The following is a 27,739-nucleotide window of genomic DNA, read 5'->3' on the forward strand; positions in this document are numbered from 1 at the left end:
ATGCTGTTTTCGTAGCTTCATAGGCAGCAATGCTAACAGACACAAATACTTTGCAGAATTTACTCAAGCTTAAAAATTAAGATTTTAATCCTTAATCTTAAAAAAAAATAGTCCAAGGAAAACTAGTGGTAAATGCAGCATTTTTCATCTGAGCTGGGAGTGGCTCAAGCTCAGAGAATCACAGCAATTCAGTACAGCCTCTGAAGGTTACCAGCTGAAAGCTTACTAAGTTGTTTGTCAGCCTGCACTTGCACACACATTGTTTCCACCCTGCAATCTGAAAGCCTCTTGTACAACTTAAGAAGACACAAAAGTCTCAGACATCTCCTCTTTCTCTTTCTCTTTTCATCCAGCCCTCTTGGCAGTACAGGGAAACACAAGCAGCATCAACACCTGCAGCTCAGAGTAAGAGTCAGGTAGTACACAGGGAGATTAAAACCTAACTGCACCAACTGCATTCTTAATGTACATACAGGATTCCTTAAAATACCCTCTGGCTTTACCAGTTGCTTGTGCCCGTTTTCCAGAAGCCTCACAGCAGTCTGCGAGCCCTGGTGCAGAACGCTGCCTCTTCCCAGGATCTCACAGGACCTGGGTTCAGTTGGGCACCCTGCAAGGCCACAGGCAGAGCTCACCCTTTCCCCTCTGCAGGGAGCCTCAGCAAGAGGCCCGGAGACCTGAAGCAGCCCCTCACCCATGGACACCATTAGCCAGCTTGATCCCCTCTGCACAGCCCAGAAAGAACACTGAGCAACAAGGCAGCATTTTTAAAATATTTTATTTATTGTACAAACTATTTACAAAATCAGCTACTACAACCACAGGCTTCCAAATTTTGGCTGAACTCTGCCAGAAATTCAACAGAGGGAACTAGAATCTGACCTGTATCATCCACAGCTCCTGGTTTCTAAAAACATGCAACACGGTCTGCAGGTGCAGGCTGAAGCCAGACCCTCTGCACCTAAAAACAGCTTTGGGAAACGTGGAACCTGCTTGACACGGTACCAGGATCCTAAAGCCTTCTAGGGAAGTGCCTCTATCAAGTGGGAATAAATAGGGATAAAAAGAAAAGTAACAAGCCTGTGTCAGACAAAACATATGACCAGAGCACATCCCCGCTGCCAGTGGTAAGGGCAGCATAAAAAGTGAACACACCTTTAAGGGTATAAAGCTAGAGACAAGTTTAGAAACATTGTGATGGATCCCAGGAACACGGGATCACCTAGGAGCCTGTGGAAACAATGGAGATGGGTTTAACTGACTAACAGCACCTGCACCCATCACAGTTCTGACTGCGCTTGTGTTGAGAAGTTCCTTGGCTCTGTACAGCTACTGAGAAGTGTGGGGTGCTGGCTGTAATACAATAAGAAACTTTAAGGAGCTCTTTCCAGCAGAGGAAGACTGCCCAATGTCCAGCTCCTTCATCCTCAGAGTAAAGAAGTCCAGCTCAATAGAAGGGAGGATTCCTGAGGAAGATGTCATTGGCAAAGTTGGCCCATAACTATGAGTCTGGAGATGTTCTCACCAGGTGAGACCGCAAGACAGGGCTGCAACGTGGGAAGGGCACCAGGCTACACCTCCCAACAAACAGGAGTCAAGCCAAGCACCGCCACCTTTTTCTCAGTCTCTGGAGAAAACAGTCAAGTGGTGGTGCAGAGAACACAGCAGCCACACCTGTACTGACCATGGAAGCCATCCACAGTGTAAAAAACAGCACTGTGCTCTCAGCCCAAAGGTAAGGACCCTACAAAACAGAGGCTGCACTAGAAAGGTGAGCACAGACACTACTGAAGTGACCTGTCAGAGTGCAGTGGTGGCACCTCTCAAGCTGGCGGTCTCCCAGCATCTCAGTGCCAGTGATGGAATGAATTCACAGGGCAAAGAAATCCCCCTGAGTAGTCTCAATGCTCAGCTGGCTGCTTTTTGGCACCAAAATGGCTTATATCTTTCTGTACAGAAGTAGCACACTCGGACCAAGAATTGCTAAGATGCTGCCTTAACAGAAACATTTTCTAAATGTAGAATGTTTCCCCCAAATTCCCAGTCAATTCAACTAAGCTACACTGGGAAAAGAATACACAGTTATCTTAAAAAATTCTTAGTGTGCAGAAGTCTGCCTGGATCAGCTTGAGGACAGAAGGGGGCTGAGGAGGATGAAGTGAATTTTTATCTAATATGGTGTTCTAAAGTTAGCTCAGGGGTGCCAGCCTGAGACTCTTTTCTGGAAGAAATCCAGCCATTCCATAATCCTGTGAAAGCTTACATCGCAAGCAGCAGCAATGCAGGTTTCTCACACTTGCCAGCATGCCTATGACTCCTGACCTGAACTAAGAAACTGCTGAGAACTTAAAGATCTTCATGAATTCTGCTTCGCTGAAGAACCTATCAAGATTCCCAGACTCCCATTCCCTTTATTTCCTTGGGAAGGGCTGGACGGACTGCCAGCTTGGCACACCCTAATCCTGCTGGTCTGCCCACTCCTCTCCCCACAAGCCAGCCAGTGGTGGGTGTGAGATACCATCCGTGCAGGCTGTTGAGTGATCGTCTGAGTGAAGTTCTAATTAACGTTTTGTGCTGGAAAGCCAGCAGCCCTGAACGGGGCAGCAGAAAAAGGAGAGCTCAAGAAAGAAGGTAGGTAGGACAGAAAGCCAGCTGCTCTCCAGGCACCAACAACCCCCTGCAAACTCTGCCTGAAATGCAGTAAAGAAAGAGAAGCCTCAGGCTGCTGCATGACAGAGGTAGAAGCCAAAACCCCGTGGTGTGCTTGGGAGGAGGTACCATGCTCTGCCCAGTACCATCACCCCAACAACAAACACAAGACCAGCGCACATCGTAGCTGCTTACTGACCTGTCACTGCTCCTACATCACATACATACCCTGAAGGTGAACGTGGGATAGGCATTGGTGTTCAGCATTGAGGGATCACAGTCATGCCCATACCCTCTCTCCTGAGGAAGGAAAAAGAAGGCAAGGGCATGGGACAGCTTCCTGTGCAACATCATTAATCAGAAACATTCAGTGGAGGAGAAACTCCTCTTCCAGTTCATTTGCAAAGGCTCATTACCAGCTGCTGCTGGAGAAGGACGCTTCAGCTGCTGGACCCTGGTGGAGGTAGTACAGAATCACTGTCAGGGCCAGCACTTGTGCTGTGATGAGACTGATCTCCCCTTTGGGTTGCTCCCTCCAGTGAGGGGTACTGCCCATTTTTCTCGGCAGCACAGGTGACGGATAGCAGCATCCGGAGCAAGATGGAGAAGGAGAACCAGAAACCTGTCTGGGACAGGTGCTGGAAGGAGGGACAACCCTGCACCCTTCATGAGTGATGGAGTTAGATGAGCTGTTGGGGAGCATCACTGGGGGAGTTGAGCCAAGACATGGGAAGTTACTAGGGCTTCCCGTGAACCAGGTTTCCAGCAGAGCTCCACACTGGTCTTCCCCCTTCTTCCCTGAGAGCTACAATCAAGGCAGCTCAGCACGTTGCTTGCACCTCCCTGCAACTTCTGCTCATGTACTTTTCTTCTCACAGATGGATGGGTGTACAGGGTGCAGGGAAATCCCGTGCAGTATTTCCTTGATGAGCGCACCACACTCCTGCTGCTGTTTCACACTGAACCAAAGGGAGAATGAAGGAAAGGAAAAAGATGAGGTCTTGATGACATATTTGAGATACGGAAAGGCCACATGACATCTTCTGGATGACAAATTCCTTTACACAGAGTCTTTGCCCTGCCTTCATTACCCATGTGAAGGGAAGAACAAGTAATGGAGTGAACCTGGGTCTTGCCACAAAGAGCCAGGAGGCTGAACGGTCTCCTGGAAAGGGGAAAAAAAATCACAGCATGCCAAAGCCTTCACAACCCTCGCTGATAGCTAGCTGCAGCATCTTGTGCACTTCTTCGTAGGAGTCATAAGTAGGGAGGCACAGCTGGTTAAAACTGTAAGACAAAAGAAAAATCCCATTCAGGCTAGATCTGAAAGGGGACCATCCCCATCAGCTGATTTTAGACGGGTTAACACACATATCCCACACATTGCATGCTACACGCTGCTTGCCCACCACAGATAGCCAGTGTCATTCCCAAAGCATTCCCAAATGCAGAAAATCTTACTCCTCCAGGACACTTACCAAGTGTGGGCTGTTGGCAAAGTACTGTGAGTTGGAGCCGCAATGATCTGAAAAGATGGAGAGAGTGCAGCAAACCCTCCCGGGGGCAGTTGGGATGAACCAGTTGTGAACTGCAACAGCCTGGCCAGCTCCTCCTGTGTGAAACTGGAGACCACAGTCCAAAACCACCTCATGACCTGTTAGGCAACAGTAAAAGTAAGGTCAGCAATTCAATATATATAACATAAATATATATAAAATACATAAAATACGAGCAGGTCACAAGAAGATGAGTCAATTGATCTTGCAAGCTAATGGTTTACTTACAGTCACAATTTGCTGTTTTACCAGGTGTGACAGAGACAAGGATTACATAGTTTCTTCTTAAAAGATGTCTCACACCACTACTTCCCCACCAAGTCCTTTCCCTTGAAATACTTCTGCTCTCTCCAAAGATTTTATTTATTTTTAGAAATACCTGTATAGACAACCAGGTGGTTTACAATGGAGAAGCTCATTTGCTTCTTGCACTATGCTAATCTTTTGCTTTTCCACATCCTCTGATACTTTTGCAGGAAGGTGGAGCCATCCCAGTGTTTACAGCTAGAACGTAGTACTCCCAATCTCTCTTCAGCCTGGGTGTTTTGGCAGTTTCCTTTATTTTTCTAAATGAAGCTGCTTCCATTCCCATACTCCTCCCACCGGGAAAGGCAGGGAGGGATGGGAACAATTACAAGGCACAAATTTAGGCTACTACATCAGTAGTCTTTACCACAGCACTGAACTCCAAACGCTCCATGTGGGCTGCAATCATGATCTTAAAGCATCCCTTAGAGATAAGTACACTACCATGAAAGTCTTCACTAGCAATAATTCCCACCATTTCTTCTTGATGTCCTGCTGTACTGCATTTAATTAGGGCTTTGTTGGCTCTTCTTAAAAAGAACGTGGCTGCTGGATTTTTCCTGCCTCCAACTGATTAAGAATCTCTACTCAGCAAGGCTGAAGGTTAACACTCTGGGGGAATGTTATTTCATAATGCTTGTAGTCATGCTCTTGACTCCCAGATCTCCCAGTTTGTCCTTCCGTAAGCCTGATTTCCAACCAAGAAAGCTGTTCCCAGTTTAAGTTGCCTGCTTCTGTAGTTGGGCTAATTGCTGACAGCAAACAGGAGGGAGAAAGCTTTTCACCTACCTTCTCGCGGAAGTGCCAAGATCCTCCTACCACTACAGCATGTGCCTTGAAGTCACAGACACTGATATCTCCAGTACCACACATAAGCAACTGCAAGATGAGAGACTGCAGTCAGATAGACAGAAGACCAGAAAAAAACACAGCTACTGTCCAAATTATAAATGCTTAAAATGCTTAGAAAAGAAATATTTTGGCTTTATTCCAGATCCAAAAGCTCTTCATTTGTCAGAGAGGAGGGGAAATAAGGGTAGAGATGCTTAGGAAGCCACCAATTACCTCAAGTTCATTTTCATCAAAAATAGCCAGCAGATTCTCAGGAACTAATTCATTAAGACCTAGAAGAAAAGAAGAGAGAAGAGCAAGCAAGTGCTAGCCCCTAGGACATAAAGGCAGAAAAGAAAGGGAAGCAGAGAGCATGTTACCTTTCAGGAAGTGATCTACCTCCTCCCTAACCTGATTGGCCAGCCTGTACTGTGCAAGCAGATTCAGGTAAAAAATTTTATTTTCATTGGTAACTGGCACTTGAGCTCCTCCTGTCACCAGTTCAACCACCTGAAAACAGGAGAACATTTGACATGAGTGTGACCAGCAGCATTCCTCAAACCTGAACTCCCACAAAAAATAAATCCTCCTTGCTACCACCTACAGTAAGCTCAGTTTTCTGGAGTACACAATTCTCAGCTCCCCCGGTACAGGTAGAAGGGGTTAAATTGTCCCATCTTTAGGAACTGCCTCCTCACCTTCTCCAGCTGTCCTGTTTTACTATACTTCTCTTCAGCGAAGACTAGATCCATCTCACTCACATCATTGTTCAGTATGAAACAAACTTTTGATTTATAGAATTCTGGGTCATCTGTTTCAAAATACTGAGTGGGGAAAAAAAAAAGAAGGAAGGAATGTGAGAAAGAAGAGGCAGGGGAAAAATTACATACGTTGCTAGTGAGGACTTTGAATATTTTTCAACCACACTGATATTAATCCTTTCCCCAGACCAAGTCTTCATACAATGCTGGGAAGCTTTACCTTGTAATGCATACGGAGCCCTATGATCTGAGCCAGGAAGGATCTCGTGAAGCGAGCTCGCACCAGCTGTTTGTAAGCACCTCCCAGGGATGACTCATAAAGACACTTTCCTACCAGGCGGCCTGCGAATTCATACAGTTTGAGTCGTACGCACGTGGGACGCACTGGATTTGGATGCACCTGTAAAGAGAAAACAAAACGAAATACCTGAGTACCAGACAAGGCTAGCACAAACAGTAGGTATGGGACCACTTCAAGCTGCATTTCTCAGGTGTCCAAAGAACTTCAGGGTAATATCCTCAGAGCCAAGCAATAGAATGAAATGCCTGAGCCTGCCTATGAAGAATACAAAGTGGTTCACATCCACAGGTCAGAGGCTGTGTGAGAGCAGAAATGGATTCTGAAACATTCAGACCCAACAAAACCTCTAGACACACTGATGCCACCTCCTCTTCTCCAGAAATCCAGCCTTCCCTGCTGACTGGTATGGTGGTAAAACTATTGATACTTATTGATACCAGACTTGAGAGGTCTGTCTAAGAAGTTTATCCTAACTAAAAGAACATTCCTTTTGACTAAAGCTAGCGGCCTCTGATCATTTTCAACCACCCACTTCTGAGCTAAGACAATACTGGATGTGCCACTCCTACAGGCTCCACCAGGAGCCATCTCTCCATATTGTCACTGATTCACTGCTCAATTCCTTCTTCCATCCCTCACAGGACTGAGTACTTGGCCTTGTTAGCTGTCCAAATGTTCTCTCACTATGACCATAGTAGTTAAAAGCTTCTGTCTGACCTGTCTTAAAAATGTACTTGAATTATTACACACTTGGAGTCCTTATGTTCACTGGCACTGGCAACCCTCAGCTGTTCCTCCAACCAGTTCTTTTGCATTTCAATGGGTTAAGATCATTCAGCAAAGCTTTGAGAAAGGCAATGGAAGTGACTGGGCAGGCCTCCTATAAATGCATCAGGTTGCTCACTTCTCAACTTAGCAGCAGTGTTATTTAGCCAGCAGTATGCCAATGCACAGAGTTTTGATTTGACTATTCAACACAGGAAACTGCAGACTCACCAAGGCCTGGTTGTTATCACTAAAGCGGGTGAAGAGTTGACTGGAGGTATCAAATAATGCCTTACAGATGAGCTCAAACCACTCTCTGCGTGGACCTCCCCAGTCCAAAGCTACAAGATAAAACAAGTTAGTCATTCAGGGGTCATCAATTCAAGAGTTTCGTGCATGCAGCACAGTATTACCTGAGATGAGAGCTCATCTCAATGAAGAGCTCTGTAGCAAAAAGAAAGCAGTAGACAGGGACACCAGAACACTATGTTCTGCTCCCAAACAGAGTCCTGATAGACACATTTTTACTTCTTTAGGGAGCTTCAGGTCCCTATGTAGGGTAGGGATAGACAGCACCAGAAGGATAATTCACTAACATCTGTGAGAAAGTGAGAGCTGGAAAGCCATAAAGGACAGACATGCTACAAGAAAACAGAATTTCAGACTAAGAACTCCACTGTCATTCCCTTCACTTCCTCCTCAAATGAGTTCACAGGATAACTCACCTTCTTCATCTTGAAAAATCACTTCGAAGTTTTTGCTCCAGTCAGAAACAGAAAAATTTCGCGTTGCTTTAAAAGACTGAAAAGAAGAAAAAAGTAAAATAGCAACAGCTGTTACTGCTTGGCATCCTGCAACCAATACGAAATCCTGCTCATGTGGATGGGCAATTTAAGCAACACAGTACACAGGAAACACAATCTAGTACTCTAAAGTATAAAACTGAGAATTAGGAACTGCTAAGGTCTACTTCTTAATTGTCGAAAGCCATAGAAGCCAATTCCTCATTTTCTATTAAGAGAAGCAGAGAAGCATTATGCACATAAATACAACTCATCTCAGAACCAGTACGAGGTTTAACAATAGTCGTAGCACAACCCAGATATATCCCTCTCAAGGCTGCAGTATTGTTTGAAGTATTAAAATGCCTGTGGGTAGGAGCAATTTCTGTAAAGCACTTTCAGCCCACGAGTCAGATTTAAAAAAGGAACCTTTCAGAGAGCATTAGAAAAATAGCTTGAAGGGTTCACTGAGTTCATACTTAAAGCAAGTCACGAAGCAAAAAAGTAACAGTCTTCCAAGCGTCGAGAACTTCCTTTGTCCCGATTCTGGATTCCAATTAAAGAAAAAAAACGCTACACAGCTGTCCTCAATCATACAGTTAGCTTTGGCTTAGTTCATCTTCAAATAGATTAGAGCATCATGCTAGTCACTGCTTTGGGCTAAACACACTGGTCACATTTTTTGTGCCTGTCAACCTTGTACATTAAAGCTTACATTTATTATTATGGCACTGAATTTGTTTTGTCTTACTAGGCTGTAACACCACTGCTAATGACAGTGCAGGAATTTCCAAAATAGCACGAAAAATAGTCATGGAAATACTGTTAGAAATGAAGTCATTTTCTATCAAGTTATTAACTGAAACTTAATCTTGTAAACACTGCAAGCTTGTACGTGCAGAAAATATTCCAAAACACAGATTTACTGAGTGTAAATCAAGGGAAATCCCAGCCAGTCCCGCTTTCCCCAGAAATGTTTTTCCATCTTTATAACATTTCTGTTAGGAGACACATGTGGAAACAATAAGTCAGGATAACTGCCTGCTCTGTGTACACAGTATTTAGAATGTCAGTTAAGCACTGTATTATATGAATGTATCAGTTCAGGTCAGGTTCAGTGAAGACTCGACACAAGGACTCTACAGAGTATTTTATTGTCACACTGAACCAACTACTATCAAAGCAATAGTTCCATGTGTGCAGCTAAGTAATACCTGACATGAGAGCTCATCTCACTGAACAGCTCCGTAGCAGAAAAACAGTAGGCAAGGACTCAGGAACTCCAGCTTCTGTCCTCAATTCTAGTCCAGATAACCTGCCTCTCTGAGCCTCAGATCCCAGTGTAAAATGAGGACAGAATAGTACCAGCAGAATTCCTACATTTACAGGCTATGCAAGCATTTACCCTAGACATCTCCCAGGGCATGCTTTACTCTGACAAGTTCCTTAAAAAAAATAAATTATCAGAGCTGAAGTTTCCCCATTACTTCAGAAATTGACCTCATCTTACTGGGCACTGAGGAGGAACATAGCATCCCACTTGTTAACAAACCTGAACACAAATGAGCTACCTTAAGACTTTCTTCTTTTTCCAGTGTCCAGCTGCCTAATGGCATCTGCCTTGAGACAGAAGGACTAATCATTTTTAACCTGGTTGCCCTGGCACATATAAGTTTGGGTTTCTTTAGGTACTGAGATGAAGACAAGGATGGAGAAAGCACTGGGTGTTAGTGAAGTGACCTATACACTCACCGACTCCAGCAGACAGTGACGGCTGACCTTCAGCGTGACCTTTGAATGAGGTCTTTTCATATGCACCTGACGCAGCTCTCGCTGAAAGAAGTTCACTTTGTCCTGGAAGGTCTCTGAGCCTCCTGTGAAGAATGACAATTTGTGTCAGGCCTGAACTGCCAACACTTCAAACATCTAGAAGGCATTCCTAAACCTAACCGTACAGGTCAGCTTTACAGTCCAAGGCTGAATTTGTTACAGCAACACCTGGGACAGAAGTCTAAAGGCAGTTTGCAGTTATTCTCGATGACACTCAAATACTTACAGGCGTACTTTTAAAGAGCATGACAGAAAAGCCAAACATCAACAGCTGAACGTGATGAAATACATTCCCTGGAAGCACCACCAGTAACAGAAGGTGAGACTCCAGGAATCAGGAGTTCCCATCACAAGTCGTTCAGTGCTCACAGTCTTCATTCCCAAGCAAAACTAGCAGACAAGCGCTAACTTCTCAACTATTTTACCCCTCCCCCAGCCCTTTACCTATATTTTTATGCAGAGAGCGAATAAAAGTGGCTGCCAAGATGTTCCTCTCCTTGCAGCTGAGCTCCACAGGGGGTTGGATCCCATCATCCACCACCAGTGTCAGTAGTTTGTGCACAGGGTCAGGACCAAGATATGAAAACTAGCAGCAAAAAGATGCAAGAAAGGGTTTAATACATCACGTAAAAGGCACAACGCGTACAGCAGACAGAGCAAGACCACCTGCGCTCTCAGACTCTCTCTGCTCACCCATGCAGACATAGTTAACAGGAACACTACTGGACTAGTTAACAGGAACACTACTAGAAGCATCTGGACTCCAGTTGGGAGGCTGCTTCAAACCTCATTCCCTAGCCTACAGGCTTCACTGGACACAGTCACAGCATTTTAGCATGGTTATGAAGAAAACAAACAACAGAAATGCAAAACGAGTCAAGATTTTTGCCCAGAACTGGGACAAAAAGCAGAAAGGAATAAGACAACTGGCTCCTCCTCATAAATATTAGCTGAATTTAGGCACTGTTACAGCATTCCAGAATCTGAATTTTATGCAACAAAATGTGCTCTGTGGGTGGAAGCCCTTCTCTCCAAAGGGAAAACAAAAACGGACAGACTCTCAGTTACCGGAACCACCTCTTGTGGAAAGAGACTCACCTTTGTGCCAGGACATACTCTAAAGGTGAAAAGGCGCCATGGAATGATCTTCAGGTAGAATTCTTTCACTGAGAATTGCTGAGTAACCACAAGAAGAAGAAAATGTTAAAGGTCACACATCCATTAAGGGTATTCCCTGAAACACTTGAGGCACAGGACAAACATGGAAGCTAGACTTCCCTCTAACCCCAGGGACAGGTTTTGGAAAAGTTTGGTGACATCTTCCTCTGGTATAATATATAAAAAACCCTTAAAGTTGGCAACAGCATGCAGAACTAAGCAATTTGTTAGTAAGACTGTACCACGCACACATGACGCATGTGGAATACTAGCAAGATACAGGTTATACAGCAGCAAGCCACCGTGCTCAGTAGAACATCACCAGTCTAATTGGAGGGTAAAAATTAAGTACACTTGAGAGGCTGAATTCAGGACAAGATTCTAATGCACTGGCAAAAACATTCTGGAAAAAGTCAGATTCTCTCTACCAGAACTCTTGCTATTACTTCCTTAATCCCTTAATTTTCACAACCAACTCAAACAATTTTCAGAAAGCACTTGTAATTGCTAAATCCAGGAGATCCGGAGAAGTTTCTTTTAGAGTGTATTTTTGCCAGAACAAATGGCTACTAATTGTGGAACCGTTGCCTTCTGGAGAGCAAGCTAAGATGAAATTTTAGCATCTTTAGAGAAAACACAAGACTAATTTTCTGCACAAGTCTGTTCTAGCTGCAATGACTGGAAAAAATGTTGAGTGGCATTTCTCCACTGAGCAATTATGAGCAGAAACACCTTAAATAACAGAATAGTAACAGTTAGCTATTGCACAGGACAGATGCTCTAGGTATACAGAGAGAGATCCAGGGAAACAATTATGCAAACATCAGAAACACATTAATAACTTTGTCATCTAAAGGGAACCTGCAATAGTACCCACTTCTGGGGATCTTCTTTACCAAGTAATGCAACAGAAAAGACTACAAAATTCCAGAATGACCCTACAAGGATGAAAGAATGCTGACCTCATGAGGACCCAGCAACTCAAAGTCAGTTCTCAGTGTTGAATGCTGCAGAGATCTAGAAATCTCTAGATACATCCTCCATCCTACAACTGTTTCATAATCCTCTCTCTTTGTCAGAGAAAGAATTTCTGGATTAGCCTTTTATCACATTTTCCAGAATGCATTCAGATTAATAGATCAACAAAGTGAATTTATTAGTAGGATTTACTGGAATTTTCTTTCTAGTTTCCCTGAATATTCAGAGACAATAAGAAGGGGTAATTGTTTCTGCTAAAATTCTTATTACAACAAAATCTTCAGCTTCCCTCAACTTGCTTGAATCATGTTCCTTCTACTTATACATCCACCCTTCATACTCTGACCACTTTTTTCTTTTATTTTCCCTGCAACATTCAAGAAGTAGGAAAGACAAATCCATAAAATCCAATAAGTGTCTTCCTCTAAGTTCAGGTCTGGAGGTATCAAAAACTGAGAAAGGGAATTGCTACTCTGACCTGACCAGAGCAAAGAAAAAGCAAAAAGGAAGTCTATTGAATAATCAGTGACAAGATTCCTAATAGGCTTGAATGAGACCTAGAAAAACACTGTTTCCTAAAGCTTCGAGGAGCATTTTAGTATTAATCTCAGTTTGCTGTCTACCCACAGGCAAAACTTTTTTAGCCAAATTTGAGGCATGTAAATCTGGAGCCAACGCACAGGGTACAAATAAGCTCTTCAGTTGTTGTGTTCCTTGAACATGCACTCAGGATTGGTACTTTTGTGGTCTTACCTTAGGAGACACATAGCAATACACTTTTTTAGGTTTCTTCACTTTCTCGGGAGTTTGGCTGTCAGAGGGAGAATCTTCATCTTCATCCTCGGTTGCAGTAGAAGGACGGCGCTGGGAGGAGCTCAGGTGTGTTGGTGGAAGGTGCCACTGAGTGTTGGTGTAACTAGAAGCTTCATAAAGGTAGGCTTCAAAGTAAATGCTGACACCTGAGGTGGACACGTTGCGTTCTACAATATTCTTTTCATTCTCTGAAGGAAATGGATAAGAGTTGTGCAAATCTTAATGCAGCCCAGAACCAAGAAGTAAAGAATCCACAGAACACAACAAACTAGTAAATTATGATTTAAAAAACCAGAAGGCTACACATCCAGGGGAAAACCTGGTGAAGTGAAACTCTGATAAAGAGAACACAGGAGTGGTATGCAAAGACTACAAGGTAGCAGTTTGTCTGTCTTGGCTTCAGATGACTAGTTTAAAAAACAAAACAAAACAAAACAAAAACAACAACAAAAAAGCACGTAGGTTTCATATGGTGATCTTCATCCATACAGGTCAATATACAATACACTGCTAGCTCACCTTCTGTATGGCTCAGATGCCAAGGACTAGCAAGCAGCACAAACTGCCTGATTTCAGAGGTAACCCCCGCCCCGAGATAGGTATCAAGGCATGCGTGGTTTTATCTGATGAGGGAGCAGAACATCAGCCTTCAGAGATCTCCCTTGTCAGCAACAAATTAATTTAGCATTTTAAAATGTATAGGCATTCCTTGAGCGATTAAGCATGGCTGGCCTGCAGAGATGCTACATTCAGCTCTGCTACACCAACGTGTGTAGCATCCTGCAAGAGAACACTCAGAGAATGAATACTGAGCAGCTCTGGACTCACCACTTAGAACAATGATGTCAAAATCACCATTGCTTATGGGCTGGTTCTGGTAGGAGATGCAGGCATGGAAACATCCCCTACAGTGCAACGTGAGTCGGAAGAACACTTGGCAAGTCTGCCGGTTGGACACCACAGACTTCTCAAACACAACGTCAGAGTTCTCTTCTTTTTGAGGACCCAGCTAAACAGAAAATACACAATAAAGAGGGCAATTCTCTCAGCTCACCCAGAAGCAATCAGCCAGGGATGGGGCTGCACTCACCTCATGGATGGAGAGGCTGTAATTGTGCTCATCTATCAGGGACACGGAATTGCTGGTGGGATTGTCATACTCATCTCTGGGAACTATCTGTAGGGTGTGCTGCTGTCCACAGGTCAGCACCAGAGTGGAGAAATGGCAAACAATTTTGGTTTTGGAGGGAACCACCATCCCTGAAGTAGACAACAACAGTTTGGAGTCAGAGTTCCAAGTACAGCTACAAAGAACAAAGGAAAAGCAACTAGGGGCACAATCCCCTTGAAAATGGATAAAAAAACCTCCACATATTCTATGCCTTGGCATTCAAAAAATCAACATATCTGAGCACTAGAATGCACAGCTTGGTGTACCGGGGTCACCTTGGGTCAGAATCTCAATACTGTTAAAGCAAGCCCAATTACCAGCCCTCTAAAGTAAATCCTGTCCTCCATTCTAACCTTCAGCTCTAGAACTTGCTTTCACTGCAAACACAAAGGACAAGCCAGCTGACATCCAAGAAAACCTGCAAATTCAGTTTATCAAACAAACTTTAGCCTGAAGAATACCCAAATTAAATCTGAGCTCCCCCTTTCTGAAGGGGTACCTTAGCAAGCTTTGTATCTATTCACAATGCAATTTAATGGAGGTACCTTCAGTGAAAATGTGTCTGAAACATAAAAGATGCTGATGGGGGTCAAAAAGCAAAAGTAGAAGGAAAAAATTAAAAAGGATAAAAAGGAAATCTTTTTAAAGAAGCGTATGCTCAAAGGTAGCAACTGTTCCAGAAGCTTAAAGGAATAGAGTGGGGTATTCAAGCAAGGAAAGGAATCAAATCAAGACAGCATTTCCAGTTCAGGTTACTTTCACAAAAGGCATTCTCTGAGTACTAGATGGATCACGAAGAAATTATTACAAAACTAAGAACATGCCACAAATAGTTAGGGAGTCTAAGAAGCACTAATGACTTACTCTGTAAGGCAGCTTCTATTTTGTCACGTACTGGTTGTCACAAGTATGCTTTAATCTCAGGTTATTGCTGAGATTTACACATGGCAAGAAGATAACAGTGAAGGGTAACCCTTTCCCTGTCACTTATCTATTTTATTTGGAAATATGTACACCTAACTGCCTCCAATATTTCCATATCTACTTCTTGAATCATTACAGGGCCACCTAGACCTTACCTGGCTGAAACACCTTGTAGTAGGGGCTGTAGGCCACATTCAAGCCACCAAGTTTTATGGAGATCTCGTATCTCCCAGCCCTGCGCACAGTGAAGGCCACTTTCACCACGTTGGAATTAGGCTCCTGAAGAACTTCCTGGGTTACAGGAATATCAATTGCTAGCTCCACATGGCAGATGTGAACTCGCAGCCCCAGAGGCCGGTGAGCTGGGAAAGGCTGCCCGTTTTTATAGAATAACTGCATGGGAAATGGAGAAATCCACGTCAGCAAAAATACACAGTGCACAGAAAGCAAGACACCTTGCAACAAAGGGACAACAAGGGCAAGACCCCTAGCTCAGCATAGGAATAGAAACAGCCAGCTCTGTCACACAGGCTATGTTCTCCGGAACCAACAGGACACAAGGGGGCATTGAACAACCTCATTCTCTTTTTTTTTTTTTACCAGGGTTCATAGGAGTGACTCAAAAAGAAAATGCCTCCAGGCGTTTCTTCTCTGCACTGTTAGTGTGTATCAGAAGAGAAAACAAGAGAACACACTGCCCAAAGAAAAAAAAAAAAACAAAGCCATGTCCTTTCAGAGAAACAAGTCTGTCTTGTCCATTTGTGCCCAGCTAAGCTCTGTAGAAGCTCTCACTGAGTTATTACAGAAAACAACATGTTGAAGATGCTGACCTTAAGGAGCTTCTTATCATGCTGATAAAAAGCATCAGCATGAAAAAAAAACTTGTTAGACACAATTGGTCAGCTCAATCACAAGTTATCCAGCTGACGGTTTTGGCACACCTTAACCAGTACTTTCTTGCATTAAAAGAATTACATCTTGAAATCCTAAGTGCGCAGCTCTTGAAAACAAGAGCTTGCAGCCTGCGGGGTAAATCCTTCCTGCCATCAGCAGAAAGATACCATTGTTCCCTGCTACTAAACAGTGGGCGGATACAGAGCCTGAAGGAGTACGTGTATTGACTGACAGGGAGAGGAACCAGTGCGTGCAACAGCTACTGCTGATGAATTAGGGACTAAGCAAACAGGAGATGAGAATGATGTGCACAGGCAGATTGCTGGAGCTGCCATGAGTGAGAGTCAGTGAGGTGAAGGGGGTAGATTCAAATAGCAGGAACAGAACAAGTCCATTTCCTTTCAGCTCTTTTTCACTGCCTGTCCTGGTGTTAGAACTGCTCCTCATACACCAAAAGCAGAAGGGTTTTCTCACCTCCCCAAGAGGGATGGGTACGGCAACATAGCTGAACCTTTCTTCTTACTTTGACACCCTTCTGAGTGGGGAAGGTGGGGCAGAAAGCACACGAGCCCAACAAAGCCTGCTCAAACTTTCTCCACAGAGTTCCAAACCCCCAGTGTTCAGGCCCCTCACCAATCTCATTTGTATACTTGTTCCATTCCCCCAAATTTGGCCTTTTGGGACTGAGGGGAGCAGAAGACATGAACAGACAGCTTTCCTACTCTTAAGTTACATCCACCTTGTTTCTCCCCTGTCCCCCACCCTCAAAAATAAACTGAAGAGCCCACCTCTAACTCAGACCTCTGTCCCTGCCCCAAAGGTACGTGGAAACAGAAATATTCCCTTACGTGCACTCGGAAGGCCATGCTATGGCCCACCTCGTGGGGGTCCTTCCAATCCCAGGAGATTTTGCAGGACCGGGGATCCAGGTAGTTGCCTCGCACGTAGTCATAAATAGTTCGCTCCCCTCGGCGTTCCCGGTCCTCATGCTGAAGGAAGCTGACTATACGTGCGGCAAGCTCAAAGAGGAACTTAATGGTGAAGAAGAAGGCTACCACAAATACTGTGATCCCACCTGCAGCAAGGAGAGAACAGAGGGTGGTTGCACTAGCACGTCTGAGTCTGGCACTGAGGTCCCATCTTCATCAGCCCACGACGATGTCTTTTATTAATGACATTCTAGTCAACTGCGAATTAGATGTTTAAGGCAGAAGCTATTGTGCAAACATTTATGGCTTGTGTTACGCTAGAAGTTAGGTTAGAGAACAACAAGTCCCTTGAAACACTGCAAATGACTGCAGCTAGAGAAGAAATATGTAAAGGTGGTACCGAGTCTCAGCTATGGCCAGCAGATGCCCCAACAGAAGCATGAAATTCCCTCTGAGTTGCAAATTAAAACTACAAAGATTCCTTTACGGGAAACAGTCAGATAACCACACAACCCCTGCACATCACATTAAGACTGGATTAAGAAGCGTCATGGAGGCAACAACCCTGCACTAGTTCTCAAGAGGAAGAGTAAGGGAATGCCTTACAAGTGAGGTTGATGGAAGGACTTTGGGAACAAGAAGAATGGAGAAGGGGCAAGTCTGCCAGGTGGAAGGCACAATGCAGGGTGACAATAACTTCATGTTTGTTAGGTAGACTCTAAGCTAACGTGAAAGCCGGGGCTTTCAAGAAATTCCTCTAAGGCCTATGGAGAGGTCAGCAAATACAGTGGCAGCCTTTCCTTCACTTACCAATAATGTAAAACATCAGGTCCCTTCGGTGAGACACACAGCCGAGGATCACAGCTGCATCTAGAACACAAAATAGGCCAAGTCCAGTCCAATGACTCTTCCTCACACACATTGGCCTAAATTTAATCTATGATTCCTCAGACAAATACCTATAATCTATTTTCCTCTCCAACGACATCCCTAAGGCATTATTCCAAAAGACTGAAATACACAAACAGCACAGCATGCTACAAGGAACAGTTCTGTCACCATTACAAATTCAGGGATCTAAAAGGACAACATATTATCCTCAGAAACCAGTGACAGTGTACTCCGGGTACTGCAATAAGGGGCTACTTTTTGCAGGATCACCAATTTCAACACCATCTGAAAGCCACTCATCCAAACTCTCACACCTACAGGAAGCAAGTCACAAGTTTCTACACTACCATGAAAGCGCGTAACAGAGCCACCACCAAAAAGGACAGAAATTGACCCTCAATCAGCAACCTTAGAAAAAAGGGATGGAATAAAAGGGTTGTGGACAAGACCAACCCTATTTGTTCAGAACAAAGTCTTCCTAGGGTAGGGCTGATTTTTTTTTTGCACCCTACACCTCTAGTACAGAAAGTACAAATGCAACTGAAAAAAACAGTCCACCTGTATTTTTCTACTCACTTCTGCAAAGCGAACCTCTCAGCTGAAACTCTCACTGATCAACACGCAAGCTAAAACCTTGGTTTTGCACACTGTTAAGATGACAGCAATTTTTAGAGACCCCAATCTAGAATCAACTTCTCACCGGGGGGCTGCTAAACAAACATGTAGTAAAAAGACTACGCCCAGAACAACAGCATGCTCTTCGGTTGATAGGACATAGCTGGCAGATGGAACAAGCAGCAGCAGCAGCAATGAATGTGTGTGACAATCAGACAAACGATTTGGCATACACTGATGCATACAATATAGCTCACCATGTCACCAGTCAGTTAGTGAGAAGCTACTTTGTGCATTCAAACTGCCTTTCTTTTTTTTTAAACGAACACAAAAGGGGAGTTATTCATCGGTCATCTCAACAGCAGCAGCAATGGATGCTAGCATGCAGAAAGCTTAAATGAGGCACACACACACATCCTGCCACAATGGCCATCGCTTTCCAGCCCAACAAATCCCCTTTGCTGCCCTCCACGTACACTCCATCCCTCTGACTAAAGAGCAATCACGTACCTTTATACAACTGCCCATGTTCTAAAAACCAAAAGGAGGGTACCCATTCTTCAGCATCCTTTTTCTTTGTGCCCAACACTGGGGCAAGCGTCAGCAAGAAGAGGCCATAGAGAAGATTATCACAGAAAATGAAACTCCTGGAATTTGCATCACAGAATCACTGCTGAAAGGTGGGGACCTGAGCACAGCAATCTCTTCCTCTTTGCAAAAAAAAAGGTTGTTCTGCAATGCTGCTCCTGGTAGCCTGTAGTTTGCTAGCTTCCCTGGAAAAGGAAGAAAGAGATGTAAGTTAAATAGATCTCTCCGCTGCTGAGGACAAATCTAGCAACTAGAAACACATGAGAGGTGCACTGCAAAAGTATAACCAGATGTCAAATCCAAAGAAGCAGTGCTGTGAAGATATCAAGGTCAATTAGGTGCTAGGCTTCAACATTCCTCCAGCCTCCATGTAACTATCTCAATTCATATGAAACCCTGAAACTGGCAAGCTCAATACTGGAAAAACAAACAAACAAACAAATGAAAAACACCACCATAACATGTCCCCGTAGGCTTCATTGAGCTCCTGGGTTTCCCAGAGCAGCCAGGAAGCTGTGTGCTATTCAAGAATAGCACTAAGGACCAGGTAGCACTTGAAGGCCAAAAAAATGCCACGAATGCCACAAAATGCCACATGTTATCACAACCCATTTTCTCCTATGTCTAGAGCACTACTTACAGGCAAGCAGAAAGAGGAAAACAAGAAGAAAAAACTCTGAAAGCTCTGGGACCTTTGAGCAGATGAGATAGATTTTTGCCACCAGTGTTTTAAGCCTTCAGAAAACTGTTTAGCTCATAAGGCATTTCAATTTCAGCAGCACAACCCACGGAACTACAGTTTACCGTCAGTACTGAGATTTAAATAAAATCTAACAGCAAGAATTGATGCAGCCCACAGAAAAAACAGGACGTATGCCAGAAAAGAAGCCACAGAGCCTACACAGTTGGTATCTACTCATTCAGAACACAGATTATGTAAAGGAGTGAGAATGAAGCGGACCCAGGCTCACCACGGCAGCGCCCTGAAGAGTGTCACCTCCCGCAGGGATGCTAGCGACGTGCTCCTCCTGCCTGCCACTCCATGGCATCAGCTGCCGCTGCCTCCTTGCTCCCCGCTCACCTACCTTCCTCCTCCGATGTCTCATTGCTCTCCATCCCAACAATCATACAGAGCCACCTGCATATGCACGCTTCCACTCGGGCTCTAAGCTTTCTAACTCATAGGAAAGCCGTCAAGTTTTCGATGGTGCTGCAGAAGAAGTCAGACTCTCGCTGTCTTTTCCTCCCCCTCGCCTCAGGGAAAGTCCCACCCACTCAGCTATTTTCTTCTTTCCTCTGGGTGAACGAACACGTTGCAGTCCCCAGGGGCACAAGTTCTTATTTCTCCTCTTAGAGGAAGCTCTAGGTATATAAACTCTTATCTCTGTATATTTAGAATGACAGATTAGCAATTTCTTTGACATTTCAGTTCTTGCACAGTATATATATCCAAAGTGTCATTGAAACATACAGTCTTTAATGCTCACTTGTCTGTGCTACAAGCGCCTGGCTGAACCTCTGCTCCTGCCTGGCTTGGCGGTGAAAGGTGCGCACCTCCTCCCTGCACAGCTGAGGAATTTCACAGAAACTTACCAAGGCTTTGCACTCTGTGAGATGTCCCAGCATCTTACAGCATCAGTCTCTTCAGATCACCAAAAAAGCATCAACACAGAACTGACACTGTGGGTTCACCTACTCAAACTATTTCTACCTCTACCCGTAACTCTTTCCCTTCTGAAAAAGCACGCTACAAGCGACAGCCTCTCTCAAGAGAGGAGGGAAGGACCTGCAATTTCAACTACAAGGGTTTCTGAAGTCAACTAAAGCCTCTTGGTCGGGGCTGCAGAATTTCAGAATAACCCCCTGCATCCAGCAAGCTGTCTCCTTTAATCAGCCCAGCAGCTTCTCCTTTTAATCATCTCGACGTGAAGCGATAGGCAAGGTGCCAAGTCAGGAGGCCAGCAGAGATGAAGAGGCTGTGGCACAACCAAGTTTCCTCAAGCATACATGCTGGCAGCAGCTTTAAGGATGCTCTTGCAGCTGGGAAACATTGGGTAAAGATCCTAGCCACTAGTAGCTGGTGTTCAAGATAGGCTGCCGCTCGCTTAGCAGAATGCAGATCCAAATTAAAATAGAATCTGTGCTAAGAACTGCCACAATCTGGGGAACTAACTCAGAAATGCTGCAACATAAGGTGCCATCCTAGCTGGGCTGAAAAACTGCTGAATTGACCTTACAGATCTTGATCCAAGGGCACGGCAAGCAATGGTGTCCTGCCATCTGCAGGGAAAATGGGGATTTGTAAAGTTTCGTCTTGGTTTGCCTCAAGGAGAAACACTTGCACAATTAGGAGAGACAGCATGGAACCACAAGATAAACAATACTAGCGCCATTGCTTCTCTCGAGGCAGCAAGGAAAACAAGGCCAGTAACAGGAATAAATTTTGTTCGCTTTACTGTTTCTGCAAAGCCAAAGGAACACAAGGCAAATCTCCTGAAAGAAGCACCAGTGTGTTTGTACAGAGAAGGGAGCTATAACACAGTGATGGCACATTTATGGGGCTACAGCTACAGGGCCAGTTGGGAGCATGCTATAAAGGACAGATTTACTAAGCTCCTAAAAAATCTTCTATGCCTCTTGGAGTTTTCCTGGTGCACTGATAAATCTAACTCTTTTTCTTCTCTCCCTTGAGAAGCTCCAACATTAAGAAGAAAAATGGTTTAAAAACCTTTCTGTGGTTTGATACTACCTCAGAGAATTCAAGCTGAAAGCACTGTTTGCCTCTGAGCAGGACATCCTCTCCATCCGTGTGTGCAATGTCCACCACCACCAGCTTCTACATCTCATGCCACACACAAGGCAATTCTCCTTCGAGTGAAAAGACTTGGTATTTCTCACATTAATGGAAGCGTGCACGAAGAACAGAAATGCTGATGGGAACTTCCCTTTAAAACACACGCTCAGAAGACTGAGGAGTCAGCTCAAAAGGCACGGAGCAGACTCCAGTATCAGCCATCAAGGACAAAAGGTGCAATGACAAAGGTCCGTACAAGACAAACCTGCCGTTCTCTCTTCAGGGCTGGCACTTATCACACACGCATTTACACACAATCCCAATGAAACACTGGCAACAGAAAAATAAATAAATATGGGAAGCTTCTGCCAGCTGCCTGAGGGCTTTTCACCCCAACTGAGCAGTCGCTGGGGCTGCGCGTTCCTCCCCAAGCAGAGCAAGCCAGCTGGATGTCCCCCTTCCTCCTCCACCATGCCCTCCCCCTGAGCCCCCCAGGTCACCTAGCAGTGCCGGCAGAGCCCCACCAACCTCATTTCTTCACCCAGCAGTTAGGTCTGGTCCATTACCCGGACGGCAAGAGCGTGGTTTCTTCAATGAACTCCCTGCAGCCTCACTGCTGGAGCCTCAAGCACGTTTCCACCAAGGAAGCTCTTCAGGAAGAAGCTTGCTCATGGGCTGCAGAGGCACTTTTTCTGACCCGCGCACCAGAACGGGCTGTGTCTGTCCGACACCGGCAGCTACAGGTCCTGGCTAACCCAGGAACGCGCACGAGGGAGATAAAAGCAGCGAGGCCCACCTCACCCTTCCCTGCACGGGGCCCTATAACCCAGGCACCAAAGACCAGCCCAAGGACTTTGAGAGCGTTCCCTGACACCTGCAGAGGAGATGTTAAGGGTCAGGTTAAAGCACCTAGGCTCCTTGTTTAGGGTGTCAGCTCAAACCTAAGCAGCACGGTGCCGACAGCTCGCCGCTTTCCCTGGAGGAGCTCTCGGCCGGCGGACGGCAAGCCCAGGCCACGCCGTGCCTCACCGCACCAGCCCGGGAGGGCGGCAGGAGCCCTCCGTAACCCCGGGCCGAGCGGAGGAGCACGGCGGGCACCCGGTGCGGGGCTCCCTTCCTCCCACCGCACCCCGGCGTGGCACCCACGGGGACGAGCCACGCGGCCCCGTTCCCCCAGCGCAGCACCCCGCCGGGGAGCACCCCCGGTGCCGCAGCCCCCGTCCCGCTGAGGCCCCGCCACCCCCGGGCAGCGCCGTTACCGAGGGCTCCGGCTCCGGTCCGGCGGCTCCCGGCGGCCTCCCCGGGAAGTGACGGCGGGGCCGGCCCTGCCCGGCGGGGCGGGACGCGGTGACGCTCGGCGGAGGCGCCGGAACTACCGGCGGTGGCGGCAGCATGGTGAGCGGGGACCGGGGGAGGCGGGGGGGGGACCGGGGGCACCGGGGAGCCGCGCCCCGCTCACGGCGGCCGCGTCTCGTTGCAGGGGAAGCAGAAGAAGGCGCGGAAGTACGCGGTGATGAAGCGCATGATCAGCCTGCGGGACCAGCGCATGTGAGTGCCGGGACGGCGACGGGGACGGTCCCGGTGCCGCTGGGACCCCGGTCGGGCCCCTCCGGTGCCGCCGTCCCCCAGCGGTGCCCCTGCTTCTTTGCAGCAACGAGAAGGAGCGGGCGAAAGCCCCCGCCAAGAAGAAGAAGGAGGACCCGAGCGCCATCAAGGAGCGGGAGGTGTAAGTGCCTTCCTTCGCCCGCTACAGGCTGTAAGATCTCTCGTTCTCCTCGGTCACAGCTAACTGATGCGAATGCCTCGTCTTCCCCGCAGCCCCCAGCATCCGTCCTGTCTGTTCTTCCAGTACAACACGCAGCTCGGGCCTCCGTACCACATCCTGGTTGACACGAACTTCATCAACTTCTCCATCAAAGCCAAGCTGGACCTGGTGCAGTCCATGATGGACTGCCTCTACGCCAAGTGTGAGTGGCTGCCGCGCGCGGCGCTTCTGGACCCCGTAGTGCTGCAGTGCATTCAGGCCTCGCACCCCTGGCTGAGGACAACGGAAGTCTTGAAAAGCTACGTGCTATAATGAGCTCACAGAGCTCATTCTCAATGGCCTGTGGTAACTCTGGAACCGGCCTGTGGTAACCCCAGAACCGGCCTTGGTTTCAATCAGACAGTGGTCTTAAACGCTGATCTCAACAAAAGTAAAGCATTAGTTGGTTAAAAAATTTCTGTGGCATTGTCAGACTACTCCTCAGTGGTTTTACATTTCATCACTTCGCTTACCAGCTCTTAGCAGTTCAAAACTGTAAATATGTTACAGAGTTCCATGCCAGATAACTGTTCCAGGGCACGTGCTCAATGCTGTAGAGGTCTGTAAAGAAATACTGTTTTGTTCTAGTATAGACTTCTAATGCTGTCTTTTTTTTGCATTTAGGTATTCCATGTATCACGGATTGTGTAATGGCTGAAATTGAGAAGCTAGGACAGAGGTATCGTGTGGCATTAAGGTATGTGCAGGGTGTTCCTCTCTGTTTCTAGAACTTAGCATTTTGATATAAAGAAATGAAAAGGACTTGCCATGATGGTGCTATTTTACTAGAAGGATTTTAGGTCTTGAACTGGGTTTTGTTTCTCTGGGTTTATGAGATCAGTATTACGGGTTCAGCGAGAGCTTAACATTGTGGGGATCCTGGAACCCGACTAACAAGTACTAAGAAATTCTTAGCCAGGAAAATTGCATGCTTTTTTTGCTCCTCATTTCAGTTGACTGAACTGTACCATTTGCTCCATACCTTAAGCCCTTGTTTTGAGTATAACATGCTGCATATCACAGAAAGAAGTACTTGTGTTCCTCTACATGGTATTACTGCACACTTCTACTGGTCTGATTGCCATGATGCTGAATGTACGTATCCCCACAGAATTGCCAAGGACCCTCGGTTTGAACGCTTGCCGTGTACGCACAAAGGAACTTATGCTGATGACTGCTTGGTACAAAGAGTCACTCAGGTACTAATGTTTCTGAAAATTCCTATACTGTATTAACACAATAAAAATCTTGAACCGTGCTAGTTACTGATGACTTAACTTTTATGCAGAGTAACTGTAAAGTCTTGTAAAGGGGCAGTTTCAGTCCTTAGCACGACTTTCTTTGGAGGAGTATCTAGTCTTCCCCAAGCATTCTTGTATAGAACAACATCAAGAAGCATCCAGGATGGGAAAGTTGTCTGCTGAAAAGGCTGGACAGCTTTTAAATGTTTCTCGGAATCTGTTTTGGTGAGCAGAAGGATGTTATGCCTATGGAATAACCAAGTCCTAGAAATGCCTCACTAGGCACTAGCCGCCCTCTTGTGTTTACTGAGCTAACTGAACTGAGGCTTTTGCTTGGCTTTGTCTATGTTTGCCATTTCACTAGTAATGAATCTGACTTGCCTCTTCTTTTCAGCACAAATGCTACATAGTGGCCACAGTGGATAAAGAGCTCAAGAGGAGAATACGAAAAATCCCAGGAGTGCCTATAATGTATATTTCCAGGCACAGGTAAGGGACCTCTGATGTCGATGCCAGGCACAATCATTGTCTGACAAGGACTCTGTTGCCATGTATTTCTCTCCTGCACTGTCTATAGCACAGGTTATACTAAAGGGCCTAGTGTTTGCACAAAAGTAGATGTATAGCTGCATCTGGGAAGAGACTGGTTGCAGACCCACTTTTATTGCAGCCTTCATGTTCACTTGCTTTTATCTGGAAAATTAGTTTCCTTGAGGCCAGTGTTTCCATAGTTCAGTTCTGCTTAGCAGCAGCAGCATCAAGGCTATCAGGCAAGTGCATTCTATAGATTTTTGAGGAAACATTCCTGTTCCGCGTTCTATCTGGAAACTTTGCGTACCCTCCACTAAGAAACTGAATTTGCTTTTTAGCTAAAAATCAAACCAACTTGGAAAGACGCTAGTGCAGCAATTTCAAAGCAACAGATTTTTCCCATATGTGCAAGTACTGGCTTGCTTTAATATTTTTTTAAATATATATATACAATAGAAGCAGTGATCTACTGTAACAGCGTTTGCTTAAGTTTGTTTGCTGTTCCTTCCAAAGTGTTTGTAAAGCCTAGACTAAGAGGACTTTACTCACATTCATTTGTCATATACAATGTTTTAATATCTCTTGTACATAATTACAGCACAGAAGTTTTATCTTGCATAGAACCTATGCCAAATTGTTTCAAAGTAGGGTAGATATGTTTGGTAGCATGGTAGGGAGAAAAAATGGGATGTGGAGAGAAAACAAAGTCTTTAGAGATGGGAGAGACACTGCGAGGCAGGTGTGCTAACAGTGGAGAGTCTGGTAATACTCAAAGAGCAGTATGTCAGAAATGTGGAGGCAAATTACTATAAATATGTGGAGTTTAAACTGATCTGTAACTAGAATGTGATTAGGAGATTTTCCCTCAAAACATCTTTGCCCCTACTCATTTTGCCCTTGAATCTCAAGTCGAATGGAGAAAGTTTTGTTCCGCACAGTGGGTTTATTCTTAAAGGCTAAGGCAGATCTTACAAAAAACACCCTTTTCTTTTCCTTCCCTGGGGATGGTGACTTCTTGAGACGCCTGAGCTCTAAGGGATTTGAGGTTAAGTCTGGGGGTAATCTTATGAAGTCTTTACATTTTTCTCAGAAGTAATGTTTTTTCTCTCTGACGATCTGAGCTGCAGATAGAAATGGAACAAAGCTGTTTGCTGTTCAGTCTCCCTGTAAGCATTTTGCTGCACAGGGACGGGAACAGTATGGAGCAGGTTGTCTTCATACGTTTTCCCTCTTTCTTTTGCAGATATAATATTGAGAGGATGCCAGATGATTACGGAGCTCCTCGATTCTAACCTCTCCAGCCAAGCCATGAATGCCAGGACTCTGAGCCAGGATAAGGGTCCTTCTGTTCCCAACCCTCCTGCTTTCTTTTTTGCTGGGACCCTGCTCATAGGATTGTGGGTGATACTGGACTGACTTCATAGCCTTGATCTTCTAAGAAAAAGCTATTTGTAGGAGTCTTTTTTTATTCATCCTTGTTCTGACTGCACCTGATAACCTACAGCTGGGAAAATGATATGGGAACAAGAGGACTCTACGGCCAAGAATATGCCTAACTCCCTCTTCATTTTCATGTTGGGATTATTCAAAAAGGTGATTTCAGCATTCTGAAGTAAATATTGGTGATGGTCCAGTTATGACTGAGAATGGAACCGCAGAAGTATTAGAAGTTTCTTATTTCTCCATCTGCAGCAGCATGAGTATTTCCCTGAGAAACTCCCTCACATCTGTCCCACAAGGAAATTGGAACCTGCATTCTGAAGGAAAGCCATCAAGTCTACACCAGTAGGCTGCCTTCTCTGGACCAGTGGTCTGAAAAATTTTAATTTTGGGTTGATGGGCTTTTATTCAACTGTATCTCAATACAATGAATGAAATCAAGTTGTGTCGTGTTCCATGTTTCCTAAACTCAATGTATCCTTGTTCATCTTCTAACCCTCACTTAGGTACTTAGTGCATTCTTAATCTCTCTTCTTACCAGTGGAGTTTGTACTTAAGGTATGATGGCATCATCTTGCAGCATATTTTTACTGGATCAGCCAGCAGCCCAGCTTTTTTGCTTACAGGCAGAGTGATGACGAGGGTTGTTGGGTCTGGGACGTACCTCTCCCTCTTGATTGCTTGGCACCTATGCACTTCAAAGTCTCATTCCTTTCCTTAGGTGTCATGGAAGAGGAGGATACCGATGTGTACAGGAAAGTGTCAAACTGAAAGGTGTTAACGTGGGCTGGGAGCAGAGTAGGTGGGGAAAAATCAGGGCAATGGCTGCAGATCAAGCAAGTCTCATAGAGACCTGCAGCATTTGCAGCAACATGGGAAGGAAGTGGTCAGGAGTGACGGAAAAGAGATGGTTAAGCCAGATGGAGAAATGGAGAAAGTACTTCAAAGCTATATTGCTTTTGTCCTCCCAAAGGCATGCTCTGCATTCTCATATCTTCCCCGTTACTCTTTTATTTTTAGTAATTTATTTTGCTCTTCTGATCTCTGTTCCTCTGTGGTGAAGTGAATAGTTTTAAGCCTGAGCGATGAGAGAGGAATTGAGTCACCGGAGGCCCACATGCTGTAGTGTGCCTCCTGGCCAAAACACTGGAGTTGGGGTGTGAGCGGGAGACTGAAATTGATATGCT

The 27,739-nt window shown here is 45.4% G+C and overlaps 2 protein-coding genes across 5 annotated transcripts; one reads left to right on the forward strand and one right to left on the reverse strand.

Moving 5' to 3' along the window:
• Positions 1 to 761: 761 nt before the first annotated feature.
• AREL1 (apoptosis resistant E3 ubiquitin protein ligase 1) lies at positions 762 to 22,845 on the reverse strand. 4 transcript variants are annotated; one of them, XR_007708276.1, is made up of 21 exons: positions 22,796 to 22,845; positions 18,665 to 18,927; positions 17,459 to 17,518; positions 16,568 to 16,794; positions 14,981 to 15,218; positions 13,821 to 13,990; positions 13,559 to 13,739; positions 12,671 to 12,918; positions 10,880 to 10,957; positions 10,226 to 10,367; positions 9,704 to 9,825; positions 7,895 to 7,970; positions 7,401 to 7,510; positions 6,324 to 6,503; positions 6,041 to 6,166; positions 5,723 to 5,852; positions 5,577 to 5,635; positions 5,301 to 5,390; positions 4,128 to 4,303; positions 3,066 to 3,936; positions 768 to 2,949 (listed from the first exon to the last, which is right to left on the reverse strand). XR_007708276.1 is itself a non-coding variant. In XM_050710773.1 (20 exons), exons 3-20 carry the CDS (start codon positions 17,472 to 17,474, stop codon positions 3,834 to 3,836), a joined length of 2,472 nt encoding a protein of 823 aa, XP_050566730.1. In that variant the 5' UTR covers positions 17,475 to 17,518; positions 18,665 to 18,927; positions 22,796 to 22,845; the 3' UTR covers positions 762 to 3,833. The 4 variants fall into 4 exon arrangements, 3 of the variants coding, with proteins under 3 accessions (XP_050566730.1, XP_035395160.1, XP_050566731.1); XM_050710773.1 differs by having other exon boundaries at positions 762 to 3,936; XM_035539267.2 differs by lacking the exon at positions 22,796 to 22,845 and adding an exon at positions 22,065 to 22,278 and having other exon boundaries at positions 768 to 3,936.
• Positions 22,846 to 22,872: 27 nt separating this feature from the next.
• On the forward strand, positions 22,873 to 26,993 carry FCF1 (FCF1 rRNA-processing protein). The gene is made up of 8 exons (XM_035539269.2): positions 22,873 to 22,931; positions 23,017 to 23,084; positions 23,188 to 23,262; positions 23,355 to 23,503; positions 23,965 to 24,037; positions 24,452 to 24,539; positions 24,976 to 25,070; positions 26,356 to 26,993. The coding sequence occupies exons 1-8, from the start codon at positions 22,929 to 22,931 to the stop codon at positions 26,402 to 26,404; spliced, it is 600 nt and encodes a 199-aa protein (XP_035395162.1). The 5' UTR covers positions 22,873 to 22,928; the 3' UTR covers positions 26,405 to 26,993.
• Positions 26,994 to 27,739: the final 746 nt, after the last annotated feature.

The sequence above is a fragment of the Cygnus atratus genome, chromosome 5, assembly GCF_013377495.2.
Source record: "Cygnus atratus isolate AKBS03 ecotype Queensland, Australia chromosome 5, CAtr_DNAZoo_HiC_assembly, whole genome shotgun sequence".
NCBI lineage: Eukaryota > Metazoa > Chordata > Aves > Anseriformes > Anatidae > Cygnus > Cygnus atratus.

Coding starts and splice junctions, on each gene's coding strand:
- AREL1 (XM_050710773.1), bottom strand. Junction 6,504..7,400: donor GTGATAACAACCAGGCCTTG/GTGAGTCTGCAG, acceptor TTCTCTTTACAG/GTGCATCCAAATCCAGTGCG. Junction 3,937..4,127: donor TTGCCAACAGCCCACACTTG/GTAAGTGTCCTG, acceptor TTTGTCTTACAG/TTTTAACCAGCTGTGCCTCC.
- FCF1 (XM_035539269.2), top strand. Junction 23,085..23,187: donor AGCCTGCGGGACCAGCGCAT/GTGAGTGCCGGG, acceptor GCTTCTTTGCAG/CAACGAGAAGGAGCGGGCGA. Junction 23,504..23,964: donor GGACTGCCTCTACGCCAAGT/GTGAGTGGCTGC, acceptor TTTTGCATTTAG/GTATTCCATGTATCACGGAT.